Source organism: Physeter macrocephalus, chromosome 17 (genome assembly GCF_002837175.3).
Source record: "Physeter macrocephalus isolate SW-GA chromosome 17, ASM283717v5, whole genome shotgun sequence".
Taxonomy (NCBI): Eukaryota; Metazoa; Chordata; class Mammalia; order Artiodactyla; family Physeteridae; genus Physeter; species Physeter macrocephalus.
The window spans coordinates 2,262,429-2,286,610 of record NC_041230.1 but is presented as its reverse complement, the minus strand read 5'-3'; the positions used below and the strand labels follow the sequence as shown (position 1 = coordinate 2,286,610).

The 24,182-nt window shown below is 40.5% G+C and overlaps 1 protein-coding gene and 2 long non-coding RNA genes across 12 annotated transcripts in view; 1 reads left to right on the top strand and 2 right to left on the bottom strand.

Moving 5' to 3' along the window:
• Positions 1 to 24,182, top strand: part of LOC114484036 (uncharacterized) — a 95,676-nt gene that overhangs the window by 4,041 nt on the left and 67,453 nt on the right. For all 9 annotated transcript variants that reach the window (XR_008615580.1, XR_008615582.1, XR_003676513.2 and 6 more), the window contains exon 2: positions 12,205 to 12,331. This is a non-coding gene — a long non-coding RNA (uncharacterized lncRNA). The remainder of the gene's footprint in view (positions 1 to 12,204; positions 12,332 to 24,182) is intronic.
• LOC129391435 (zinc finger protein 781) lies at positions 19,431 to 23,346 on the bottom strand. The gene is given in 3 exon segments (XM_055079186.1): positions 19,431 to 22,908; positions 22,910 to 22,942; positions 22,945 to 23,346. Coding segments are annotated over 3 exon segments (801 nt in total). The 5' UTR covers positions 23,254 to 23,346; the 3' UTR covers positions 19,431 to 22,449.
• LOC102984545 (uncharacterized) overlaps positions 23,377 to 24,182 on the bottom strand; it is a 40,883-nt gene continuing 40,077 nt past the window's right edge. For both annotated transcript variants that reach the window (XR_003676520.2, XR_003676519.2), the window contains one exon: positions 23,377 to 23,710. This is a non-coding gene — a long non-coding RNA (uncharacterized lncRNA). The remainder of the gene's footprint in view (positions 23,711 to 24,182) is intronic.

The window sequence follows — 24,182 nt, the reverse complement described above, 5'->3', positions numbered from 1 at the left end:
GTGTTTCCCTCCCAGCAAGTCAGTTAGGTTCAAAACCCCAGCAGGTAAGGCTGTGGTTAAATAGTCTTACCTGTGGGCGGGCCTTTTTAGAAAGAACAGCATGCTCAGCTGTATTTCAAAATAGTTCCTTTTTCTCTGTCCCCGCTGGAAGCTCCAGAGTCTTTTTCTCCAGTATTTACTATGAGAACTTGGTTGAGCTCCTGCAGGTGAAACTCACAGTTGCATGGAGGGGCCCACCTATGACCGGGTCCCTTGGAGTTTTTACTTCTTGGACTTGTCTGCTCTGAGCCTCCAGCAATTTGTTAATTACAGTTCAGGTTTTTTTCTTGTTTTACTCTGGGACCGGGTTCTGGTGGAGTTTCAACTCATGAGTTTCCACTCCGGTAAGTTGTGATTCTTTTTGTCTGCCTCTCTGTCTCTCCAATTTTCGGTTCGACGGAAAATTGTTGTTGGCTCTGTGACCTTACTTTTCTTAAAGTTGTTGATTTTTTAGTTCGTTCAGCCTTGTGGTTAGAACAGAGTTGCAATTTCCAGTCTCCTTTCAAGTAGATTCAAGACACATGGGAAAATTTTAATTTTTTTATATATCTAGGATGTTTAATAGATTACTTTGTATTTTGTCTTTAGTATGGGATATTTAGTATTTCAAAAGGTAAAGATGATAATGTGGTTTATCCTTGATATAAAGGACTGAGGTTTCTCCATTAAAAATTTATATGTGCTTTCATATAAACTTTTCAGCCTATGTGAATTATATGCTCTATTTAAAATATTTTAAATAATATTTCATTTTACCAGACTTGATTTTATTCATTAAACATTTTCATGGACCTGTTCTGAGCAGAAACTGTTACTAGTGCTGGTTAAAATACAGTTTGAAGACAAATTGGCATGTCTTCATGGAGTTTCCAGGGAGTTTTTTATTTAAATAATTTATTTTTTTATTTGTAAAATTTCCATTTTGTTCTTCTTATAAAATTTTGTATTTCTTTAAAATTTCTACCTTTTTGATTTATTTCAAGTATGTTTCTTTGCCACATAGAGCAGTTTTATAATAGCTGCTTTAAAAATCTTTATCTGATAATTTTATCATCTGAGTCATCCCAGAATCAATGTCTCTCAGTTGCCTTTTCCCTTGAGAATGACTCCTATTTTCCTCAGTTTTGGTATGTTGTGTTGTTTTATTATTATTATTTCATGGATGTTGTGAAATGTGTAGACTCTGGGTTTTGTTATAATCCTCTGAAGAATGTTGATGGTTTGTTTCTGTAGGAGATCGAGTTTATTTTGTTCAGACTACCAGTTGTGTTTAACCTTTTGTTGCAGTGGCTCAGGTCTCAGTTGTTTTCTCAAAACCTTGGTCATGCTGATTTTGGCCTGTCTCCTTTGAACCTGTTAGGTTCAGGGATTAGGCTGAGGTTAGGCTGAGATTTTGCAAGTGGTTCAAATGTCAGCTGAGTGCTCAAAATTGTTGCTGTGCTGATTTGGGTTTGTGCAAAGCACGTGTGGTTCACATGTTAGGCTGGGAGTTTTATGGGCTTCTGCACAGAAATGCTGGTGCCTCTTTTCAAGCTTCCTCTCCTCTAGGATTTTCTTCCCATACTCTGGTGTAACTAACTGACTTTGTTCCATTGTTTCCTGGCCAGAAATATCCAAATTTTCTGTCGGAGCTTTAGCTGCACGTGCTACGTGCCACTGTGCAGGTGGTGTCTACCCTTGGTGCAAACCGTGCGACTGGACTGCTTCTCCAACTTCTGGCTCATTCCCATCACCTCTCTGCTCTTGTTTACCTTCCAGAGTCCTCAAGTAGTGTTTGCTTTCTTTTGTAATGTATCCAAGTTTACTGTTGTAATTAGTGAGAGGGATGGGTGCTAGGGGCTTTGATCTCGTAGGCAGTATTTTATTAAATACATATTTCCCTTGACAGTGAGACATTAAAGGAGTTGCCACCCGCATTTTGAAAAGTAGTATGTTTGTAGCATTTCTGAAGGTGTGTCTCATGAGTCCCTGAATGGTATTGGCTTCTGAACCAGTATTGGATTCAGCACTAAACTGAACCCACATGGTAATTAATTGGCACCGATTAGGTAAGCGTGCTTTATGGCTGCCCAGCTGGTTGGCAAGAAAATAAGTTTGGGAAATCAACTTTCATCTTTGCTATTTAAAATCAGCCATATCCATTATTTTTGAACTTGAGCATCTGCTGTCTCTTCTGAAAATTGAACAGACACATCTGTCTTAGTAAGCTGGTAGATTTAAACACCAGAAAGGTTTCTGATAAAGTAAACATTTAAACACAAACCCTATTGCTGCTACAGCTCTATCAGGAACTCACATGCAACTCACTTTTAAACGGGAAAATAATTTCACTCAAATTATACACACTTGGGGCTTCCCTGGTGGCGCAGTGGTTGAGAGTCCGCCTGCCGATGCAGTGGACACGGGTTCGTGCCCCGGTCGGGGAGGATCCCACATGCCGCGGAGCGGCTGGGCCCGTGAGCCATGGCCACTGAACCTGCGCGTCCGGAGCCTGTGCTCCGCAACGGGAGAGGCCACAGCAGCTAGAGGCCCGCGTACCGCAAAAGTAAATAAATAAGTAAATAAATTATACACACTTTTATGCGTTAGTAGCTTATTGCTAAGAGGGGACAAAAGATAATAGTTATCTATTAGTTGAGTGCTAATCTTTATGTGGTAACTACCACAGTCAAATCCAAATTAATGATTAGATTTCCAAAGAAAATGGTTTTATTTTCTTGCTGATGGCAGTCAGTCTGGCATCCTATATATGGACCCTGTTGTTAAACATTTTGAGCCAGGAAAATATTTTAAAACACACAGCAGTAGAACTTACTATTGATTGAATTATTCATATATATTCCCAGGATGAAGATGGGGAGGAAATCATGGCATCAATAAATACAGGATACAATTCTATTTTAGTAATCCTCTGAAGATAATCCTGCAAGTCTGTAAAAATTTTCTTATTAATTCTCTCTTTATTTGTATGTGTTATATCCCTTGTTTTGGGTAAGTGGGTGTGTGATTGATTTTATTTAATGTTATAACACCACATTGACTTCTATTTTTATCATTCTGGGAACTTTATTTCTGTTATAGTTTCTTGAAGCTCATGGTCTGAAATTGAATACATTGTGTATAAAAGTTTTTATAATTGTTAGAATCGAAATGGCATTTGCCATTTTATAAACTACCTAGAATATAATGATGAAATAGAGAAATTGTCTTTTTTCTATGAAAATGACACTATTTTCATAAAAGAAACTTCAAAAATAGATTTAATAGTTACATATAAAAGCAAATTGAGAGTAAGATGTTTCTAACGTACGTGTGTGTGTGTGTGTGTGTGTGTGTGTGTGTGTGTGTGTGTGTTACGCGGGCCTCTCACAGTTGTGGCCTCTCCCGTTGCGGAGCACAGGCTCCGGACGCGCAGGCTCGGCGGCCACGGCTCACGGGCCCAGCCGCTCCGCGGCACGTGGGATCCTCCCGGACCGGGGCGCGAACCTGTGTCCCCTGCATCGGCAGGCGGACTCTCAACCACTGCGCCACCAGGGAAGCCCCAGCTGTTTCTAACTTTTGACCTTTTGACGAATTATTTTCTTCCAAAAATATTGCTGTTGATTATTTCATAAAGAAAATAAATAGTATTAAGAGGAAAGTATTTTCATGTAGAAAAATAACTAGGTCTCTAGGCTCCTGTATGAGGTTGCTAGGGCTGCTGTAACAAAGTTCCACAAACTGAGTCTCTTAAACAACAGAAATTTATTGCATTACAGTTGAGGAGACGAGAAATCAGAGATCAGGGTGTCAGCCTTGTTGGTCCCTTCTGAGATCTGCGAGGGACACTGTTACTTGCCTGTCTCCTAGCTTCTGGTGGTTTCCGGATGATCACTGTCATTCCTTGGCATAGATATTTTTCTAAGAAGAAGCTTCATCTTCACATGGCATTTTCCCTGTGTGTGTGTGGCTGTGTCCAAATTTCCTTTTCTTATAAGGACACCAGTCATATTGGATTAGCATACTCACTAATGACCTCATTTAAACTTGATCATCTCTATGAAGACCTGTCTCCAATAAGGTCACATTCTGAGATACTAAGAGTTTGGACTCCAACATATCTTTTCTGAGGAGAAACAGTTCAACCCATAATAGCATCCAAAATCAGGAAATGATTGGAGCTGGAGATTTATTTATTAATCATTCCCTTGCTTTTGCATGTTTATGTAATTTCCAAAAATATAACAACCCACTTCTGTTTGTTTCTTTCTATTCAATTCCTGCCTGTTTTAGGGAGAAGAAGTATACTGATGAAAATTTAATAAAGCAAATTATTTAATTCTGTAAGGGCTTATTTCAGTATAATAATAACTCATTCATTTTCTCTTTCATTCAAATAAATATTTTTGAGTACTCTGGGAAAACAGACTTTCGTTTCATTAGGAAGAATTCAAAGGGTTCTGCCCTCTTGTGGGCTGAGTGTCTCTGGACTTGTGCAGATTAAGAAGTTGTTGTCTAAGCATTAAAAAAAAAAAAGCAAGCTGGAATTTTCTAATTGTTGCACTTCTCCAAGAATGTTCCCTTTCATTATTGTGATTAAATAAATAAATAAATGGGACAGGGGATAAGGACAAACTGTGCCCACTGGCCCTCCAGGTGACCTTTTCAGAATTCAGTTCCACCTGGTCTGTTCTGTAAACTCAGACCTTCTCAGAAATGTCTCCCCTCTAGGCCTCAAGAAGATGAGATGAGATGAAATGACAGACTAGACCAGAAATTCTCAGTCTGAGCAACACCGACCCCTGAATTGATTGGCCAAATTGGGTGTGTGTCCGTGTGTGGCAGTTCTTGGAAAGAGTGTGCAGTTGTAATTAGAATTTTTTAAATGGGTCCCAGGCCTCCCAGAATGAAAAACAAAAGTGTTAGGATGGAGGCAGGAAGCTAGGCTCCGAGTCAGAGAGCCCGTAGTCAGTCATCCTGCTCTGCATTAAGTGTAAACCTAAAGGGAGTTTATGTCGGTCCTGGCACTCAGACTTCCAATGGCCTCCATTTGTCTCAGGACAAAATCCCGACTCCTCCCTGTGGCTACACAGCCGTGTGTCATCCTCAGGGCCCTGCCAGGGTCTCCAGCCTCATCCTGGGAGCTGACGCTTTCTCATGGTTCACTGTGCCCCAGGCACATTCACCTTTTCTCTGTTTCCAAACACCAGTACCTTTTCTGTGTCAGATCTTAGGTCCTCTTCTTACCTCTGGCCTTGAAGTCACCATGGCTCAGGCTCCTTGTCCTTCTTCAGGTCTAGGCTCAGAGAGGGCTCCCCGTCCCCTCCTGACGATCTCTGTCACGTTACCCAGGTTTTATTGCCTCTGTATCAACTATCATCAACAGAAACGCCCTTCTCCATTGATTATTTGGAGTCTTTCCTGTTTTCCCTCCATTGAAGTGCACACAGCGTTTCTCTTTTTCCCAGGATGACGACAGTACATCACTTTGTGGATGTGTTTAGATGCTAGGACTGTGGGTTGGGCTGAGTAATCCTCAGGGAAGACCAAGGGACTTGAACAAGTGATGAAGATGGTTTGCATGTTTGTTCTAGAAATTTGAACTTTAAGAAAAAAATTATTTTCCATCATGGTTTATCATAGGATATTGAGTATAATTCCCTGTGCTATACAGTAGGACCTTATTGTTTATCCATTCTATATATAAAAGCTTACATCTGCTAACCCCAACCTCCCACTCCGTCCCTCCCCTAATCCCCTCCACCTTGGCAACCGCAAGTCTGTTCTCTATGTCCATGAGTCTGTTTCTGTTTTTGTAGATAGGTTCATTTGTGTCATGTTTTAGATTCCACATATAAGTGATATCATATGGCATTTATCTTTGTCTTTCTGATTTACTTCACTTTGTATGATAATCTCTAGTTGCAACCATGTTGCTGCAGATGGCATTACTGTGTTCTTTTTTATGGCTGTGTAATATTCCTGTGTGTGTGTGTGTGTGTGTGTGTGTGTGTGTGTGTGTATGTATATACATATATATATCTATATATCTCCCATCTTCTTTATCCATTCATCTGTCGGTGGACATTTAGGTTGCTTCCACGGCTTGGCTATAGTGAATAGTGCTGCTATGAACATAGAGGTGCATGTATCTTTTTGAATTACAGTTTTGTCTGGATATGTGCCCAGGGGTGGGATTGCTGGATCATATGGTAATTCTATTTGGAAATTTCAACTTTAATTGATCCTTACCCGCTGTGGCTGCTTAATTACTCAAAATAAGAACAAAACGATTTAGGGAACCCTAGTAAGCACTTTAGACTGGTACCCGCAGGCAGTGTGCTGAGGTGTCCTCACGTGTAGTCCGCTGTGTCATTGATCCACTGTAGTTCTCAGGTCTTCCAGGCTCTAAACATCCAGGGACCAGTCGCCACCTTGACAGGAGGATTTTGCCTTCCAGCAGTTCATCTGTTCAGCGTCAGGGATGCCGATTTCACTGTGCTAAAGGTAGGCAGCAAGTCAGGAACATATGGGGGTGTGAAGGAGGCCCCTTGTAAAGAGCTGGGGTATCTCACGATAAGCTGTGCGTGGGGAGATCAGGACACAGTGAGATCTGGGGACCCTCTCTCTTGGTGACTTCCTCACTGAACTCAGTAGCCTTTGTAACTGGACTCTATATCGTCCCCAGTTGCTGGCAGGTTTTCCCAGGAGGGCCAACTTCTTGATATTCATACAGAATACCTAGCATCCTTTAGGTGGCAGCATTCCTACTGTGATGTCTGTGCCCGGAAGCCTCTGTGCCTTTTAGCCCTATTTGCTCAGTCATGCCCTTAGAAGAGGTAGTAAAATGGGGAAAAGTGGAGGGGTCTGCAGGAGGGATATGGCAGCAAGTGTGGTCAAACAGAAGAGCCCAATGAATGCTGTGTGCTCCTGTTCCTTGCGGGATCAGTGGGTGTGTGGAATGCTGGGAAGGCATGTCTCAGTTCTGGCTGGAGCATCTGCAAGTGGGTTTATGGGTGGTCGTGGGCTGCATGGAATGGTTTGGCATGCCCTGGTGTCAACTCAGGTTGCCTGGGACACACGTGCTGAAACGGCTTTGCATGTACTAGTTTTAATTGGGTATGTCATGATCACACCTGAGGAGGAATGTAAGGAGTGGAATTAGGTAGAGGGAAATAATATCGTGCAATGATGGTAGAACCAAGGCCTGAGCTGAGCCCACGGGGAGCTGTGGGTGCAGGAGGATGGGTGCCTTGGTCCCGAGGTGCTGGATCTAGAGGGTGCCCCCCAAGCATCCACTCCACACTCTGACTTTTGTTGGGTTTTTGGGGGGGCAAGCATCATCATCATGCAACCCATGGAGTAATATAGGGAGAGTCTCAGAAATCACTTTCTGGGTTGCTTTTGGTATTTTTGAGTATTTTGGGTTGCAAGTGAAGAAAGTTTTAGATGCACTTTGAAAGATACAAAAGAGAAGTTGGAGTGTTTCCTTGGAAGATGTATGTTCTCATTGGGGCATGTGCATCGTTGGAGACATCTTGCTTGTATTATGAGATTTGGAGGTGACATTGTTTGGGCTAGGGGCACTGTGAATTAAAATATTAGTGTCCTGGGGCTTCCCTGGTTCCAAGGCACAGTGGTTCAGAATCCGCCTGCCAATGCAGGGGACACGGGTTCGAGCCCTGGTCCGGGAAGATCCCACGTGCTGCGGAGCAACTAAGCCTGAGTGCCACAACTACTGAGCCTGCGCGCCACAACTACGGAAGCCTGCGCACCTAGAGCCCGTGCTCCACAACAAGAGAAGCCACCGCAATGAGAAGCCTGTGCATCGCAGTGAAGAGTAGCCCCCGTTCTCCGCAACTAGAGAAAGCCCACGGGCAGCAACGAAGACCCAACACAGCCAAAAATAAATAAATAAATTTTTTAAAATAATGCATTATATTAAAATATAGTGTCTTGGGTCTAGAGGGTCCTTAGGTGTCTTCATATGTATTATTCCAGCATGAATGCACGAGTTATTAGAGGCTGGAATGTTTTCTGGTATTTTATAGCAGGAGAGGAGGGGGATATTATGGGGTATATGGAGAGTGTGTTGGACCTCATGAGAATTTGCACGTTTGAGTCCAGAAGGGAAATTATGAGTACTAAGCTTCAAATGGCAGAAGGTTTTCGTTAGGGAGGTCTTGTTATGTATGGGTCTATGGGCACAACTTAACAGGAGACAGAGTCCTGTGATGTAGGGGAAGATTGTTCCAAGAATCAGAGGGCAGGAACACCACAGTGATCTGCAGTCCAGAGGCTCATCCTTGGGAAGCTGTATGAGACTTTCTTGTTGCCAGGCCAGTGCTGGTTCCTCTACTATCCTCTCCCTTTCTGTCCCCAAACATGCAGACACACACGCACACACGCACAATACAGAGAACAGGGGACCCTTGTGCACTGATGGTGGGAATGTAAATGGTACGACTATTATGGAAAACAATGTGGAGTTTCCTCAAAAAATTAAAAAAAGAACAGGCACACAATCTATCAAAAACTATTCTGGCTAGATAGCTAATGAAACAAAATCGATATTTTGAGGGAAATATCTGCACTCCATTGAGCATTACTGCATCATTCGCCATAGCCAAGATGTAGAAAGAACCAAAATGTCTGTTGACAAAAGAATGGATAAGGAAAATGTGTGTGTGTGTGTTTGTGTGTGTGTGTGTGTGTGTGTGTATACACACACAGTGAAATGTTATTCAGCCATAAAAATGAAGGATTTTGCCATTTATTACAAAATAAATGAACCTAGAGAACATGCTAGGTGAAATAAGCCTCACAGAGAAAGACAGATATTATATGTGGAAACTAGAAATGTCAAACTTATAGAAACAGAATAGAAAGGTTGTTACCAGGAGCTGGGTGGTGGGGAAAATGGGGAGATGTTGGTCGTAGGGTACAAACTTGTAGGTATAAAATGAATAAGTTCTGGGGATCTAATATACATCATGCTGACTATAGTTATCCATACTGTGTTTCTATGTACTTGAAATTTGCTGAGGGGGTATCACTTAAGTGTTCTCACTACTCAGACACAAAATGGTAATTGTGAGTTGATGGAAGTGTAAATTACTTGATTGTGATAATTATTTCACAGTGTATGCATCTGTCAAATAATCACATTGTACACCTTATATGTGCACCATTTTTATCCATCAGTTATACCTCGATTAAGCTGGAAAAGGAAAAGAAGGCGTGCTGGGCTTTCCTCTTGAGCGCCGCTCAACCCAGGCTTCCCCTTAAATCAGTGAGGCATTTTGCATAGACATGTTTTGTGCCCCCGACCAAAGATTCCCCTTTAAATAGCTGCGGTGAGGCCCAACCTCAATAATATTTAAGGTGCCCCAGGTGACACTCATCTGGATCCGTCACTGAGCATCGTGACTCTGAGTCCCCCCGTTCCCGAGGGCTGAGATCTGGGCTGAGGCTGAGGGGCTCTGCTCTGCGTGGGGGTGGACCAGGGCTGGTCTGTGACCTGCAGGGGATCGTCGGGTCCAGCCGAGGCGCCCGCTGCCGCTGTGTACGTGAGGGCCCCACCGGGAGGGGAGCCTCCTGTTGATGTCATATCCTGCCATTTTTCTAAAATTGTTTTTTGATGTAGCAGTTTTCTTGTGGAATTTTTACAGTTTTACAGTTTTATAAACCTCATTATCTACTAAAAAAGATAATTTTACTTTTTTGATTTTTTTTTTCTTTTCTTTTGGTCTAATTACTCTGGCTGAGGCTTTCAGTACTTTTTTGGACAGTAGCACAGAGTGCATCCCTGACTTCTTCCTGATCTGAGAGGGAAAGCTTTCACTCTTTCGCCACTGAGCATGATGTTAACCGTGTTCTTTTCATATGTGGCACTTCTTATGTTGAGATAGTTTACTGTTCCTAGTTTGTTGAGGTTTTTATCCTGAAAGGTTGTTGAATTTTGTCAAATGCTTTTTTTCTGTAATTGAGATGATCATGGGTTGATTTAGTCTGTTAATGTGGTGCATTGCATTAATTGATTTTTGTATGTTGAATCATCCTTGCCTTATAAATTCCACTTAGTCATAATGTAAAATAGTTTTAATTTGCTGTGAATTTGGCTTGCTAGTATTTCGTTAATGATATTTTTATCAGTATTCATCGGGGATATTAGTTTGTAGTTTTCCTTCCTTCTTGTGTTTTTCTCTGAGTTTGGTATCAGAATCATGCCAGCTCCATAGAACAAGTTTGCCAGTGTTCCCTCTTCAACTCTTCAGAAGATCTTTATTAGGATATGAGGTAATTCTTCCGTAAATATTTGATAAAATTCTGCAGTTAAGCCATCTGGTCCTAGGTTTTTCTTTGAAGTTTTTCATTACTGCTTGAATCTCTTCAGTTGTATTTCTGTTCAGACTTTTTATTTCTCAGTGATTAGGGCTTAGTAGGTTATATGTTTCTAAGAATTTTCCTCTATCTTCTATATTATGTAATTTTTTGGCCTATTATTGTATATCGTACTCACTTATAATCCTGTAAAAAATTTCTGTGACATCAGTTGCAATCTCTCCCCTTTTGTATCTGTTTAGTTATTTGAATCTTGTTTTTTTCATAGTGTAGCTAAGAGTTTGTAAATTTAATTTTGTCAAAACACCAACTCTTGGTTTGTTAGTTGCTTCCATGTCCTGCCTATTGTAAATAGAGCTGCAATGAACATTTTGGTACATGACTCTTTTTGAATTATGGTTTTCTCAGGGTATATGCCCAGTAGTGGGATTGCTGGGTCGTATGGTAGTTCTATTTTTAGAATGAACATTTTGGTACATGACTCTTTTTGAATTAGGGTTTTCTCAGGGTATATGCCCAGTAGTGGGATTGCTGGGTCGTATGGTAGTTCTATTTGTAGTTTTTTGGGGTTTTTTTAACATCTTTATTGGAGTATAATTTCTTTACAATGGTGTGTTAGTTTCTGCTTTATAACAAAGTGAATCAATGATACATATGTTCCCATATCTCTTCCCTCTTGCGTCTCCCTCCCTCCCACCCTCCCTATTTGTGCCCCAAAATGTGGTCTGTTATGGAGAATGTTCCATGGATAGTTGGGAAGAATGTCTTTTCTGCTGTTGTTCGGTGGTTGTGATGTGTACATGTCTGGTACGTCCAGTCAGTCTGTAGTGTTATTGACGTTCTCTGTTTCCTTATTGATCTTCTGTATGGTTCCATCCATAAATAAAACTGGGGTCTTATAATGTCATACTATTACTGTGCTGCTGTCCGTTTCTCTCTTCATTTCTGTTAATTTTTACTTCACATTTTTGGGAGCTCTAATGTTAGATGTGTGTGTGTATTTATAATTGTTGAATCTTCTTATTGAATCGACCATTTTTACTTATACAACATCCTTTGTCCCTTGTGTCAGTTTTTGGTTTTAGTTTGTCTGATATTATGTAGCCACCTCTACTCTCTGTAGGATAGAATATCTTTTTCCATCCTTTTAGCCTATACATGTCCTTAGATTTGTGAATTTTAACAGTTCCAATTCTTTGACACTCTTTAGCTTCAATTCCAGATCCCAGCCACCTGAGTTCAGGTGCTTGCTGTGTCATTTCTTGTCTGTTGACCCGAGTCGAGTTTCTTAGAGTGTCTCTAACAGTTTTCTCCTCTGTACGATGGGAACACATCTTTCTCTAATGAGCTATTCTGTTGCTAACAAGTTCATACATGTAACATTTAGAGTACTGCTTATCATATAGGAAGAATTCAGACCCTTTTAGTCACTGCTGTTGTTATTGATCATAATTTAAGATTCGGACCTTTCTTTCAATCCACTCTGGACTCTGTCGCCTCTGAAAACACCACTCATAGTGTAGCTCATCTAGATATTGAATATCTCAGTGTGTAGAACAGAATATCTGTATAGACAATCTGGTGTTCAGTTTTGTTTGTGTGTATTTCATGGATTGTCGACAAACATGAAAAGCCCACATTGTTTGGAAGATATCATACTCTCTTATATAAAACATAAGACGTTAAAATTAGAGACACAAAATTTGCTCCAAATACCTTTACATAGCTTTGCCATTTACATATTTCAACCAGGTCGACTGTTACACCTGTCTCCCCTTCTCACATTGTGTAAATATAAGGACTCTCCTCAGGGCCCCTTGGTGAAATGTGCTTTCCTTTCAGGCACCGTTGACCTTCAAGGATGTGGCCGCAGAATTCTCTCAGGAGGAGTGGGAATGCCTGGACCCTGCCCAGAGGGCCTTGTACAGGGACGTGATGCTGGAGACCTGCGGGAACCTGCTCTCCCTGGGTGAGGATAACTTCCCTCCCTCTAGAAGTTGGGATCTGCTCTTGGATATCTTTCCATTTTTCCTGTGTGCCTCTTGGGAGCCCCTCTTTTGCTTGACTGACCTGAAATCCCTGTTGACTCGGACATGAAATGCTTCAGGATGTGCAGTGTCAGGAGTTTACACTGTCCCTTTCTTCAGGTGATCTGCCCATCTCATGATACGTCGGGGCTTGTTCCAGAGCTTGAGTATTTATAAAGCCCAATGGGAAACTTTTAAAATACCCAATTTCCTGTGTTTTCTACCCCTGTGCTTTAGATTCAGTAGTCCTAGGAAGAGAGCTAGGTGTCTGCATATTACACTGTTCCCTCTGCGTTCAAAGGAGGCGGTGGATGAATCTGTGAAATGTTTTTGCAGACCCACCTGTCATGTCCTCACTCCCCGGCTAAACAAAGAGCTGGGATTCTGGAAGAGCCACAGCACTTCACATTTCTTACTTCTAATAAGCAGGAATTTCTCTTTCTCATCTGAATATTATCTCCATCTTGAAGCAAGAGAATGAGCCCTGGACTGTCAAGAGTGACATGAAAGTATCAAAAAACCTAACGAGTGGGAAAGTAGCAAAAGTGTGAACACAGGCCAGATGTCAGAAGGGCAGAGATGATGCCACACCCTTAATAGTCTTTGGGAAACTCTCCCACTGTTGGGAGAGTTCTCTGGGAAAACAGAAGTTTATTTCTTGTGAGCTCTCAGAGGAAACTGTTCTTTGCAACTTATCACTCTGTGCTTCAACGTGTGAAATTTACCCCTTCACCTTCCAGTGGTGCTGTAGCTCCAACAAAGATAAAGTCAGTCTTTATCGTGATCCACAACACTTTGTTATATGTCTCCTGCGAACTCGGTCTTTCTTGACATTAAGAAGCATGAGGCGGGCTGTTTTAAAGGGGTCTCTTGCCCCCTCATCTCTCCTTCTGGTCTTGATTCCACTGGATGCTCAGTTCTTAGTCCATAGCGATAAGAGTTGATGCCTCCGGAGTCCAACCCTTGAACCTATGTCAGTTTAATCCCCATTTGATGTTCTGAGAAGATGTAACCAACAGATAGTAACAGATAGTAAACACTGGCTGTTCTTCAATTCCATCTGGCACCTCATAACCTACATGGAGCTGTCTGAAGCCCTGTCTGCTTAGTTAGATTTCCCAGCCATTTCTTCCATTCTGCTTTTGCCACATACTTCAGTGATGCGAGTGGCGGCCAGGTTGACTGAACCTTACGTAATTGTTACTTAGGAAAACTGTAAGGACCATGGACAGAGACATCCTTTGATTCCCCAGTCCTACAAGAGGAGCATATGTGAACCTTTTCAGGCTCCTAGCTTGGCTTCTGTGGGTAGAGAACATGGTCCCATCTCAAGATCCTATCATATTTGACCCCCATATCTTATATTTTTTTCTCTCTTGGAGTGCTCTTCCTAGTTAGGTAATGTAGACACTTCCTGATTCCATATGTTCTTTAAGTTTGCTTGATTTGACTCTGAAACTTGCTTCTGAAATAGATATTCCTAGGGTCTGAAATTTGATCCAGTTTTTTTACTGTGATAATCCACTTTTAGTTAGTGGACAACTTCTGGTGGACTCTATGGAGTGGGTTTACTTGGTAACAGAAAGTTTTTATGGAGAATACTTTCCCTCATATGTTGCAATATTCTCCAGCTGCATACAAAATCACCACTTGAAGCTACTTACTGGAGTGGACAGCATGTTCTACAATGTGAGATAGGAAGTATCATGAGAGCCTGACTGATACGTCTTTCCAGGTTTTTATTCTGGTTGAGGAGTGTCACAGAAGCATGTCTCAAGGGCACTGTGACAATGTTGCTTACATATACCAATGATCATCCTTTATGGACCTCAGTAAATGGTACAGGAATTTCTCCTATGGACAACATTGTCCAGGTTCTCGTCCTCATATCTGTGAGGCTGTTGACTAAACCGTTGTTCACTACGTATTTTGTCACCTGTGTGCGCCTTTATTCATTCTACCTCAACACCTAATTTTGAAGCATGTTAATAAAAGAGCTTATGAATTGGTGTGATACCCTCAATGATAAGCTATAGTTCATTTTGTTTAAGGCACTGCTACTTTCATTTTGTACATTTCTGTGCGTTATGTATGGTCTTGATTTTTGTTTATTTAGTCATCGGGTCTGTGTTTTTTATGATATTAGTGTTGAGAGGCCCCCTGCCGTGGTGGGACTGGCGACCAGACGACCCTTTTAGAGGTCTTTATGGATTCTCAATTTTTACCTAGACTCAGTTATAGCATTTGCAAATATTTTCTCCCATTTAATAGTGTCTTTTCACTTGATTGAGTGCTTTGATGCACAATAGTTTAGGATTTTGATGTAGTCCCGTTTATCTGTTTTTACTTTGTGGCCTGTGCTTTTGGTGTTATATCCAATTAATCATTGCTGAATCTAGTGTCAACAAGTTCTTCCCTGTATTTACTTCTAGGACTTTTATACGTTCAGGTCTTATGTTTAGGTCTTTGATCCATTTTCCATTAATTTTTGTATATTGTGTAAGACAGTGGTCCTTAGCATTTGCAAATATTTTCTCCCATTTAATAGTGTCTTTTCACTTGATTGAGTGCTTTGATGCACAATAGTTTAGGATTTTGATGTAGTCCAGTTTATCTGTTTTTACTTTGTGGCCTGTGCTTTTGGTGTTATATCCAATTAATCATTGCTGAATCTAGTGTCAACAAGTTCTTCCCTGTATTTACTTCTAGGACTTTTATACGTTCAGGTCTTATGTTTAGCTCTTTGATCCATTTTCCATTAATTTTTGTATATTGTGTAAGACAATGGTCCTACTACATTCTTTGCATGTGGATATTTAGTTTCCTCAACATCTTTTTTTTTAAATTCACTCTACAAATTATTTATTTGTTTGCTTGTTTACTTTATTGAATTATACTTGATTTACAATATTGTGTTGGTTTCAGGTGTACAGTAAAGTGATTCAGTTTTATATCTATATATATACAGATACATACATATACACACACACACACACACTTTTTCAGGTTATTTTCCATTATAGGTTATTATGAGATATTGAATATACTTCCCTGTGCTATATGGTAAATCTTTGTTTTTTATCTATTTTATACATAGTAGTATATATATATGTTTTTTATCTATTTTATATATAGTAGTATATATATGTTGAACCATCCTTGTGTATCTGTTAATTCCATACTCCTAATTTCTCCTTCCCCCTCTTTCCTTTTGGTATCCATAAGTTTGTTTTCTATACCTGTGAGTCTGTTTCTGTTTTGTAAATAAGTTCATTTGTGTCATTTTTTAGATCCACATATAAGTAATATCATATAATGTTTGTCTTTCTTTGTCTGACTTCATTTAGTATGATAATCCCTTGGTCCATCCATGTTTCTGCAAATGGCAATATTTCATTCTTTTTTATGGCTGAGTAATATTCCACTCTATCCATTCATCTGTCAGCGGACATGTACGTTGCTTCCATGTCTTGGCTATTGTAAATATCACTGCTATGAACATTGGCATGCATATATCCTTTCGGCAGGCGGACTCTCAACCACTGCGCCACCAGGGAAGCCCTGCATGTATCCTTATTGAATTAGAGTTTTCATCTTTTCCAGATATATTCCCAGGAGTGGGATTTCAGATCATGTGGTAACTCTATTTTTAGTTTTTTAAGGAACCTCCATACTGTTTTCCATAGTGGCTGCATTAATTTACATTCCCACCAACAGTGTAGGAGGGTTCCCTTTTCTCCACACCCTCTCCAGCATTTGTTACTTTTTAATGATGGTCATTCTGACCAGTGTGACCACTACTAATATCCTGTAGTTTTGATTTGCATTTCTCTAGTAATTAGTGATTCTGAGCATCTTTTCATGTGCCTATTGGCCATTTGTATGTCTTTAGAGAAATGTCTATTTAGGTCTTCTACCCAACTTTTGACTGGATCGGTTTCTTTTTTTCTTTTTTTGTATATTGAATTGTATGAGCTGTTTGTATATTTTGGAAATTAAGCCCTTGTCAGTCACATTGTTCGCAAGTATTTCTCCCAGTTTTTTAATTAATTAATTTTATTTATTTGGCTGTGCTGGGTCTTAGTTGCAGCACACAGGCTCTTCATTGAGGTGCACTGGCTCTTCGTTGTGGTGTGTGGGCTTCTCTCTCTAGTTGTGGCGCGCAGGCTCCAGAGCGTGCGAGCTCAGTAGTTGCGTTGTGTGGGCTTAGGTGCCCCGCAGCATGTGGGATCTTAGTTCCCTGACCAGGGATCGAACCCACATCCCCTTCATTGGAAGGCAGATTCTTAACCACTGGACTACTAGGGAAGCCCGTCAGAATGTTTTGCCTCTGTCTACTTCTAGGAGTTCTATGATATCATGTCTTATATTTTATAAGTCTTTAAGTCATTCTGAGTTTATGTGTATGGTGTGAGGGAATTTTCTAACTTCATTGATTTACATGCAGCTGTCCAACTTTCCCAACACCACTTGCTAAAGAGACTGTCTTTTCTCCATTATATATTCTTGCTGCCTTTGTCGTGGGTTTGTCAAAAATGGCTTTTATTATGTTGAGATATATTTCCTCTATACCCACTTCAGTGAGTTTTTTTCATGAATGGATGTTCAATTTTATCAAATGCTTTTTCTGCATCTTTTAGGATGATCATGTGTTTTTTTCTTTTGTTGATGTGGTGTATCACGTTGATTGATTTGTGAATGTTGAACCATCCTTGTGACCCTGGAATGAATCCAACTTGATCATGGTATATGATCCTTTTTATGTGTTGTTGGATTCAGTTTGCTAATATTTTTTGAGGGTTTTTGTATGTATATTCATCAAAGATATCGGCCTGTAATTTTTTTTTTGGTATTGCCTTTCTCTGGTTTTTGGTATCAGGGCGATGGTGGCTTCACAGAATGACTTTGGGAATGTGCCCTCCTCTTAAGTCTTTCGGAAGAGTTTGAGAAGGGTAGGTATAAGTTCTTTGTATGTTTGGTAGAATTCCCCAATGAAGCCATCTGGTCCCAGACTTTTGTTTGCAGGGAGTTTTGTTTTGTTTTGTTTTTATAAATTTATTTATTTTTATGTATGTATTTATGACTTTTGGCTGCACTGGGTCTTTGTTGCTGCGTGCGGGCTTTCTCTAGTTGTGGTGAGCGGGGGCTACTCTTCGTTGCAGTGCACAGGCTTCTCATTGTGGTGGCTTCTCTTGTTGTTGTGGAGCACGGGCTCTAGGTACGTGGGCTTCAGTAGTTGCAGCACGCAGGCTCAGTAGTTGTGGCTCACGGGCTCTAGAGTGCAGGCTCAGTAGTTGTGGCTCACAGGCTTAGTTGCTCTGCGGCATGTGTGATCTTCCTGGACCAGGGCTCGAACCCGTGTCCCCTGCACTGGCAGGCAGATTAACCACCGCACCACCAGGGAAGCCCTGTTTTTTTTAAATTACAGATTCGATTTCATTTCTAGTGATCAGTCTGTTCAAATTATCTGTTTCTTCTTGATTCAATTTTGGGAGGCTGTATGTTTCTAGAAATTTGTATATTTTTCCTAGGTTGTCGATTTTGTTGGCGTATAACTTCATAGTATTGTCTTAGGATTTTTTGTATTTCTGTGGTATCAGGTGTTATTTCTCTTTCATTTCTTATTTTGTTTGTTTGGGTCCTCTCTTGTTATTGATGAGGCTGGTCAGAAGTTTGTCAATTTTTATCTATTCAACAAACCAGCAATTGTTTTTATTAATTTTTTTCTATTTTTTTATCACTATGTTTTATTTCCTCTCTGATCTTTATTATTTTCTTCCTTCTGCTGACTTTAGGTTTTGTTCTTCTTTTTCTAATTCTTCTAGGTGATAGTTTAGGTTGTTTGAGATTTTTCTTCTTTTTTGAAGAAGGCCTCTATCACTATGAAATTCCCTCTTAGGATTGTTTTTGCTGTATTCTATAGATTTTTTTTTTATGGTTGTGTTTTCATTGTCATTTGTCTCAACATATTTTTTGATTTCCTCTTTGCTTTCATCGTTGATGCATTGGTTTTTTAGTAGCATGTTGTTTAGTCTGCATGTAATCGTTTTCTTATTTCTCTTTCTGTGATTTCTAGTTTCAAGCTGTTGTGGTCAGAAAAGATACTTGAAATAATTTCTATCCGTTTAAGTTTGTTGAGATTTATTTTTTTGTCCTTGTATGTGGTGTATTGTAGAGAATATTCCATCTGCACTTGAAAAGAATGTGTATTCTGGGTTTTTTGGATATAATATCCTGTAGATATCAATTAAGCCTAACTGTTCTATTGTGTCATTTAGGATCTCTGTTGCCTTATTGTTTTTCTGTCTGGAAGATCTGTCCATTAATATTAGTGGGGTATTAAAGCATCTTATTATTATTGTATTCCCTTCAATTCCTCCCTTTATGTCTGTATTTGTTTTATTTATTTAGGTGCTCCTATATTGGGTGCGTATACATTAATAAGTGTAATGTCCTCTTGTAGTGATCCTTTTATCATGGTATAGTGTCCTTTGTCGTTTTTTCTGGCCTTTGTTTTAAAGTTTATTTTGTTTGATGAGTATTGCTACCCCCACTTTCTTGTCATTTCCATTTGTGTGAACTATCTTTTTCCATCCCCTCACTTTCAATCTGTATTTGTTATTTGCCCTAAAGTGGGTCTCTTATAGGCAGCATATTGTATTCTTGTTTTATTTTGTGATCTGCCACTATGTGTCTTTTGACTGGAGCATTTAGTCCATTGACGTTTGAAGTAATTATTGATAAGTATGTACTTACTTCCATTTTAAACCTTGTTTTCCAGTTGATATTGTATTTCTTGTGTGTTCCTTTTGTCTTTTTGTTTTTACTTTTGTGGTTTGATAGTCTTCTTTTGCATTATGCTTGAGTTCCTTTCTTTTTGTTTTTTGTGACTCTATTGTATGTTTTTGATTTGTGGTTACCCTGGTTTTCAAGTATGTTAACCCTCACATTTTGTGATTTAGATGTCCTATTTTACATCTTCATGTTTATCCTTTTGCTGTTTGTTGTAGTTATAATTGCTTTCATAAAATTTTTCTGATTGTTTTTTAATCTATGAATTGGCTCATTTATGTGATTTCCAATCCCTTTATATATTTATTTGCCTTTTGTATTGTGATTTTTCCCTTTCCTATAGATTCTAGCTTCTTTTCTATTTAGAGAAGATCTTTTCAATATTTCTTTTAGGGTGGGTTTAGGATTGCTGTATTTTTTTAGTTTTTGCTTGTCTGAAAAATTCTTTACCTCTTCTTCTATTCTAAATGGTAATCTTGCTGGGTAGAGTATTCTAGGTTGCAGGTTTGTCCTTTTCAGGACTTTGAATATATCTTGCCACTACCTTCTGGTCTGCAAGAGTTTCTGTAGAGAAGTCAGCTGATAGCCTTATGGGGGTTCCCTTGTAACTGACTTTGTTTTTCTCTTGCTGCCTTTAGAATCCTCTCTTTAACTTTTGCCATTTTAATGTCTTGGTGTAGATCTCTCAGCTCTTCTCATTGTGTGATTTGTTACTCTGTCTTGCAGATCACTTATTTGTTCTTCTGCCTTATTTAGTCTCCTTATTCATTACCTTTAGTTCGGCTTTTATCTTGGCAATTGAGTTTTCTAGTTTTGTTTGGCTCCGCTTTATGTTTTCTATTTCCTTGCTACAGTGATCTGCATTTCTATTGATAGTCTTTCTTAATACCTTCAGCATTTTTATTACCTCCTTTGTGAACTTGGGGCTTATAGACTGAAGAGGTCTGTTTAATTTTTTGTTGTTTCAGGAGATTTATCTTGTTCAATTGGAAGTATTCCTCTGCTTTTTCATTTTATTTATATTTCTCTATGAATTTAGGAGCAACAGTTATCTACTGATGAAGGGCTGCTTTTATGCGGGAGCATCCCTGAATACACTGTGTGTGAGTCCAGAATTTTTGGTGCAAGGGCTATTTTGGTATGGACGCTTGCCACGTCTTTCGTCAGGGTGTGCTGGCCATTGTCCTCTTGATAGGTGGTATGTTTGTTGTTGTGGTGACCGGAGCCTGCAGTGGATGTTTGGCAGGGCCTCTTCTTTGCTTGGTGGTTGTAACAGCCCTGTAGTTGAAGTACTGGTTGGGGTAGAAGCCCCCAGATCCAATTCTAAGCTGTGACGTGAGGTAGGCAGGATTGGATCACCCTGCTGGGAAAGGAGCTATGATGTATTCCTCCTCAGTAGCTTTCCACTGGGATGTGTGACTGTGACACCACCTGCTACCTGGTGTGTGTGCCAACAAAGTCCACGGTTGCTGGTGCTGCCCTCAGACCCACCTCCACTGCAGGAGCACTGGTAATAGGTTCAGATTCAGCCCCAACTCCACGTGTGTTAGCCCACAAAGTCCGCTGCAGCTGGTGCCATTCCCCAACTCAACCCTGCTGTCAGAATGCCAATAATCGGGTCAGACGCCCCTCCAGAGACACGTGTGCGCTCCCCAAACCTGCCACCCACACACACTCCCAAAGCCTGCGACGGCCAGAGCTGTGCCCCTCTGAGCACCCTGACAATGAGGCTCCTTTAACAGACCCACGCCCCTGCCTTTGTGCATTGATAGTGGGCTCCTTTTGCAAACCTGCACTCGGTCCTGCACACAACCCCACCTGTGGCCCAGACCACACTCCAGTACCTTTGGGCCGTCTCTGCACAGCAAAACTGAATCCTCTCCCCGAGTGTGTCCCCGAGGCCTGAGTTTCAGCACCCAGTTGCTGCGCACACCAGGAGGCACACATCTTGGGCTGGGAAATACAGCAGCATGGCAAGGACTGGCTGTGCTGCTCTCTCCCTACCCTACCTGGCCACAAGCCAGCTCCTGCACTCTCCTCTCTAGTGTCAAACGCTCCCCTCCCTGTCCTGGTGGACCTCTCAGCCAGTCGAGGAGTTTCCCGGGGTGTGGGAACCTTTCTTCCTTCACAGCTCCCTCCCAGGGGTGCGGTTCCCATCCCGACTCCTTTCTTCCCCCTTTTGTCCTAACCGGTTAAGTGGGGATCTTTCTGGCAGTTTTCATTGTATGAGATCTCCTGCCAGTTTTCAGTAAGTATTCTGTGAGTATTGTTCCACGTGGAGATGTATTTTTGATGTATTTGTGGGAGAAGATGAGCTCCACATCCTTCTACTCCACCATCTTGACCTCCTCTCAGCACAGTTCAGTAGACTGACCTTCCCCCACTGAGTGGTACTGACACCCTGTGGAACATCATTTGACCATATACACAAGAGTTTATTTCTGACGTCTTTATTCTGTTCCACGGGTCTGTCTTCATGCCAGTACTCTGCCACTTTGATTAGTTTAGCTTTGTGATAATTTTGAAATAATTGTGTGACCTCCAACTTTGTTATTTTCAAACTTGTTTTTGCAATGAGGGTCTTTAGACTGCATATGAATCTTAGGATGGATTTATCTATTTCTTCAAGAAACGCTGTTGGGATTTTGCTAAGAATTGTGTTGAATCTGTTGATCACTTTGGGTAGTATGGACATCTTGACAATATTGCCTACCAATCCATGAACTTGGGATATATTTGCAGTTATTGGTATCTTTTCTAAGATTTTTCAGCAGTGTTTTTAGGTTATATTGTAAAAATGTTTTCCTCCTTGGATAAGGTTATACCCTACATATTTTATTTTTCTAATTTTTCTGAATTCATTCATTAGTTCCAGCAGGATTTTGTGTGTGTGGAATCTTCAGTTTTTTCTACACGTTAGATCATGTAGGTTGTAAACAGAAAAAAATTCTTCTTCTTCTATTCGGATACCTGTGTCCCCTGCATTGGCAGGCGGATTTTTAACCACTGCGCCACCAGGGAAGCCCCCTCATTGAGCTTTTGATTTACCCTTCCCTGATGATCTGTGAGGGTGAGCATCTTTTCATGTGTCTGCTGGCCATCTGTATGTCTTCTTTCTCCCTGATAGACTCCCATATGTTAAGTAAGGCTTGAATACATGCACAAATTTTGTCTGAATCGCTTTATTCTTAAAGTTTGTTTCTTATAAAATCTCTGGTGACCCCTAAACCTTGAGCTTTGGACCAAAGCATTGCCACTTATGTGAGGCTTATGTTGTTTTCAGTATGTATTTTGAGATGCCTGGTGAGGCTTGCAAATTGAGTAGATTTGCAACACGTATTACATTGGTAAGGTTTTTCTCCAGTGTGGATTGTTTTATGTTGAGTAAGATATGAATGTCTTGTAAGGGCTTTGCCACACTCATCCCATTTGTAAAGTTTCTCTCCAGTGTGAGTTCTCTCATGACCTCAAAGTTGTGACTGTTCGATAAAAGCCTTATCACATTTATTACATTTAAAATAAGGTTTTTCTCCTGTATGAATCCTCTGGTGTGCCATAAGATTTGAATGCTGTGTAAAATGCTTGCCACACTCATTACATCTGTGTGGTTCCTTTCTAGTATGGACTGTCTCATGTTGAGTAAGATATGAGCGCACTGTAAAGGCTTTGCCATACTTAAGACATCTGTACGATTTCTATCTGGTATGGATTCTCTTATGTCTGTTAAAGCTTGAACGCTCAGCACAGGCTTTGCCACACTCATGACATTTGTAAGGTTTCTCTCCTGTATGCACTCTCTGATGTGTTGTGAGGTGTGACTGGTGGTTAAAGGCTTTGCCACACTCACTACATCTGTAAGGTTTCTGTCCAGAATGAATTCTCCTGTGATTCCTGAGGTTTGAGCTTTTGCTAAAAGCCTTCCCACAGTCATTACAGCTGTAAGATTTTTCTCGAGTGTGTGTTCTCCTGTGTTGTGCAGGTGACAAAGTGTTTTCCACACTAGGAGCAATTCTGTGAAGTGGTGAAACTGAGGAACCACTGCTGACTGGCTTCTCAACTTGACCGCATGCATACACTTTCTCCTCAGCTGGAAATCTCTGCAGCTGAGCCGCCTGGGCCTGCAGCCTCACTCCAGGTCTACCTTCCAAACACTTGAGATCTCTGTTTCCAGCAATGCTGACGTTATCTTTCGTTGTTAACAAACTTCTTATGAATGGCTTGTCGTGTGTGAAATATTCACATGCATTACTTCTTACAGAAACACTCTGAGGAAAATTAAGGATTTATTACCTTGATCTTCTCCATGAGTGAGATTTTTGTTATGGGTCAAAAGTACTTCTTCATAATCTCTTGCATCACATCCCCACTCACTCTCACACTCCTGCACATCTGCACAGACTTCCTTGAGGTCAAAATCCTGATGCCATGACTTTCATTTCTTTCTAATACCGCTACATGGCATAATGCTCCTTTATCAGTGTCTTCTCTTGGTGATAATTCCTTGATTGCAAGTCTAGCAGAATGGCTTCCTATTAAATGGAGTTGGAAAATATTTTATATTGACTTAGATAATTACATAAAAATCATATACAATGAAGTTTTCTGAAACATGGTATTCAGACACTATTGTTCTATACAATTTAATTTTCTTTTTATATATTTTCCCATATTACTGTTTTCTCTGATCTTAGATAATAGAATTTCAACCATACACTACATACTACATATATATTTTGCAATGTATCTGGATAATTAAATGATAGTCCATAGTTAGAACGTCTGCCTATGTACTGGCTTATAAAAATCCAGGCATGAAATCATCATTGAGATTTGAGACTGTCTTCCCTAATCCTTAACCTTTATAATAATGTTAATCACATGTGAGTATGATGTAAGGAAAAAATATTTTTTAAAATCTGCATATCACGGGCTGCCCTGGTGGCGCGGTGGTTAAGAGTCCGCCTGCCGATGCAGGGGACACGGGTTCGTGCCCCGGTCCGG